The sequence below is a fragment of the Cariama cristata genome, unplaced genomic scaffold (assembly GCF_000690535.1).
Source record: "Cariama cristata isolate BGI_N322 unplaced genomic scaffold, ASM69053v1 scaffold5584, whole genome shotgun sequence".
NCBI classification, from domain to species: domain Eukaryota; kingdom Metazoa; phylum Chordata; class Aves; order Cariamiformes; family Cariamidae; genus Cariama; species Cariama cristata.
Window position 1 is genome coordinate 1 of NW_009611089.1, and position 1235 is coordinate 1235.

Genomic DNA, 1235 nt, shown 5'->3' on the forward strand with positions numbered 1-1235 from the left:
CTGCCACCCGTGGACCCCCCCTGGCTGTCCCCAGCCCCCGTTGGTGACAGCGCATGACTCCGTCCCCGTGGTGACGCTCCACAGAGTTCAAGGAGGCGTTCTCACTCTTCGACAAGGATGGGGATGGCACCATCACCACCAAGGAACTGGGCACCGTCATGCGCTCCCTGGGCCAAAACCCCACCGAGGCCGAGCTGCAGGACATGATCAACGAGGTGGACGCTGCTGGTGAGCCCCGCCTGTCCCCCGTGTGTCCCCTTGTCCCCCTGTCCCCCTGCTCACCATCCCTCCACCCCTCCGCCACCAGGCAATGGCACCATTGACTTCCCCGAGTTCCTCACCATGATGGCGAGGAAGATGAAAGACACGGACAGCGAAGAGGAGATCCGTGAAGCTTTCCGTGTTTTCGATAAGGTGGGTCGGGGACAGGGATGGGAGCAGGGGAATGCGAGAGGTAGTGGTTTCACTGCCATGTCCCCAACCCCAGGACGGCAATGGGTACATCAGCGCGGCAGAGCTGCGGCATGTCATGACCAACCTGGGGGAGAAGCTGACGGACGAGGAGGTGGATGAGATGATTCGCGAGGCTGACATCGACGGCGATGGACAGGTCAACTACGAGGGTGAGCGCTACTGTCACCCTGAGGGACCCCGCTGTCACCCAGCATCTCCTCTGTCACCCACAGGTCCCTGCTGGCATCCAGTGGGACCCCACTGGCACCCACCCCTGGGGCTCCTCATCCCCCAGTGCCACACTTATGTTCTGCATCACCGTTGGCCTGGGATACCACCACGTCCCCTGTCACCACTGGGCTGGGACATCACCGTGTCCCCTGTCCCCTGTGTTTGGGACAGGGACACAGCAGGGACAGGAGTGGGGATGGAGACAGCATCCATGTCTCCTGTCACCATGAACGCAGGATCCCACCACGTTCCCCCATCCCCAAGGAGCCAGATCCCATCGTATCCCCTGTACCTGCCAGTTTGGGACCTCACAGTGTCCCCTGTTCCCACCCCTGCTGTGTCACTGTCCGCAACCCGTCCCCTGTTCTTGCTGTGTTCCTGTCATTGTCATGTCCGTGTCCCTGCTGTGTCCCCATTTTGTCCTTGTTCCCATCGTGTCCGTGTCCCTGCTGCGTCCTCATCCCCACTGACCCTCCCTCTTTCCTGGCAGAGTTTGTGCAGATGATGACAGCGAAGTGAGGGGTCACGAGGCCACCAGGACCCCCCCCCCC

General features: G+C 61.8%; 1 protein-coding gene across 1 annotated transcript; it reads left to right on the top strand.

Annotated features, from left to right (window-relative positions):
- Positions 1-84: 84 nt before the first annotated feature.
- LOC104160048 (calmodulin-like) lies at positions 85-1203 on the top strand (the record flags this gene model as incomplete). Its single annotated transcript, XM_009698102.1, has 4 exons — positions 85-228; positions 308-414; positions 488-623; positions 1175-1203. Coding segments are annotated over 4 exons (416 nt in total), but the record flags the coding sequence as incomplete, so codon positions are not given.
- Positions 1204-1235: the final 32 nt, after the last annotated feature.